The sequence below is a fragment of the Palaemon carinicauda genome, chromosome 34, assembly GCF_036898095.1.
Source record: "Palaemon carinicauda isolate YSFRI2023 chromosome 34, ASM3689809v2, whole genome shotgun sequence".
Lineage (NCBI taxonomy): Eukaryota > Metazoa > Arthropoda > Malacostraca > Decapoda > Palaemonidae > Palaemon > Palaemon carinicauda.
This window is the reverse complement of record NC_090758.1, coordinates 29,513,105-29,515,342: the sequence shown is the minus strand read 5'-3', so window position 1 is coordinate 29,515,342 and position 2,238 is coordinate 29,513,105. Positions and strand designations below refer to the sequence as shown.

The 2,238-nt window shown below is 35.9% G+C and overlaps 1 protein-coding gene across 5 annotated transcripts in view; it reads right to left on the bottom strand.

Moving 5' to 3' along the window:
• Positions 1-2,238, bottom strand: part of LOC137627106 (eyes absent homolog 2-like) — a 41,692-nt gene that overhangs the window by 24,506 nt on the left and 14,948 nt on the right. For all 5 annotated transcript variants that reach the window (XM_068358134.1, XM_068358138.1, XM_068358136.1 and 2 more), the window contains exon 8: positions 1,859-2,010. In XM_068358134.1, the coding sequence (XP_068214235.1) occupies positions 1,859-2,010 (152 nt within the window). The remainder of the gene's footprint in view (positions 1-1,858; positions 2,011-2,238) is intronic.

Genomic DNA, 2,238 nt, shown 5'->3' with positions numbered 1-2,238 from the left:
ACCTAGCAAGAATCTACATAATCAGGAAAGACGAGAGAGCACGTATTGCACAAACCCATTTAAGATAATTGCTTGGCAAAATAGCCAATTACTATTTTTTTTCTTTTTTTTTTTGCAGTGAATTGGCTTGGTCAACAAGATCAGACACAACAACAATGGACTTCATTACAACAACAACAACAACAACAACAACAACAACAACAACAACAACAACAAGGAATGGATAGCAAATATCAAAGAGGCTTTTCAAGGAAATGAACACTAGACTTGAGTGATGAAAAGGTAAAAAAAAAGAATAGCAACTCCCCTATATAACAAAGAACACGTTTACAGTTTTATAAATACACACACACATTATATATATATATATATATATGTATATGTATATATATATATATGTATATATATATACATATATATATATATATATATATATTATATATAAATATATATATATATATATATATATATATGTATATGTATATATATATATATATATATATATATTATATAAATATATATATATATATATATATATATATTTCCTGACACACTAAGCGGCATTGCTTAATATATGACTACTCGGTCTCTCCCTATCCCTTGTGTAGGGGAGAGTGTAGTCATACCCTGGGGGAAGGGGGGTACCCGTAGAGATATACCCAGAAACCACAATCTCCCCCAAATTGCCGAAACTGCCGTGTTGTAGTAAGGAAATGGGGAAAGGGGTGGGAAGGTTTGAATCTGTGTATGCATACATGATTATCTAGTCATCATTTTTGACGGGCCGCGTACACGATTATGAGATAAAAGACATGGTTTCGGCTTTTAAACATAATTGGCCAAAAAAGGGGTAATATGAGTACAGCTAAAAACAGATAAGAGAGTAAGGGTACTTTTCTGGGTACGACTGGGTATGAAAATACAGAAAAATAGTTGTTAATGATAACAAGAAGAGTTTTGTAACGTGGTAACCTAATGTTATGTAACAGAGAAGTTAGATGTATTTGTTACAGATAAAATTCTGATTCATACAATGAAGCCTAAGGGGAGAGAGAGAGAGAGAGAGAGAGAGAGAGAGAGAGAGAGAGTATTTTAACATAGAATCCTGTATAAAAGGAAACTTGAGGGGAGTAATATTTAGTGATGTTCAGAGAGAGAGAGAGAGAGAGAGAGAGAGAGAGAGAGAGAGAGAGAAGGAAATTGATATTTGTAACATAGAATTCTGTCTTATAAAATGAAACTTGAGGGGATTAATATTTAGTAATGTTCAGGGGGAGAGAGAGAGAGAGAGAGAGAGAGAGAGAGAGACATTGTATCCCTGACATAGTAATAAAGGAAATTACCTCTAAAGTTACAGAGGCTTAAAGAAAGGCACTGAAATTAGAAATCCCCCAGATGCAGCGAGAGAGAGAGAGAGAGAGAGAGAGAGAGAGAGAGAGGAGAGAGAGAGAGAGAAAATAATAATGACACCAAATAGACACATCGTTCCAATGATAAGTTTGGTCATATATTCAAGAAGTCATAATGATGACATCTGATACGCTTGATTGATGGGGGGATATTAAGATGGAGTGGAGGATTGAGTATATGGGAATGGGTAGGGTAGGATGAATGTATGGGGAAGGGAAATATACCACCTCATTTTATTCTTTGGAATCACGGATAAATTATATTGAGCATTTACTATACATTGATACCTTAATATATTACAATCACAATGTGAAATGTTGAATGCTTTGTAACGAATATGATAAGATGAATATGAAGGTCCTCTAGAAGATAAGGTTCCCCTGCTGTATAGGCACAAAATAGAAGCCATTAAAGTAAGTAAAGTAATCTACTATATTGATACTCTTACCTTGCCGAAAGTCCTGGCGTATGTACCAGTGAGAAGCGAGTGGAAGATAATGATGGTCTCGTCCAGATCCCAAATGTAGACCCTTTCGACTTTGTTCTCCGGATCCGGAGATGGGTTTCCTCTTCTCGAACGGCCGTTCCGGGCTCTCGATGCTGTGAGGAAAACGGGAGAGTAAAGATCATGATGTCAATGGAGGATTCAGATACAGATAGAGACGGTTTACATAATGGTGGAAGGCTTTGGTGGGGAATGAAAATAAGATTCGAAGTCACTGGTTGTGGAGGATAATAAAGACAGTTTAGTGGAAAGCTGTAGTGGAGAATAAAGATAATAATGAATGGCTGCTGTGGAGAATGAAGATAGGCTAATGGTGGGAGCCT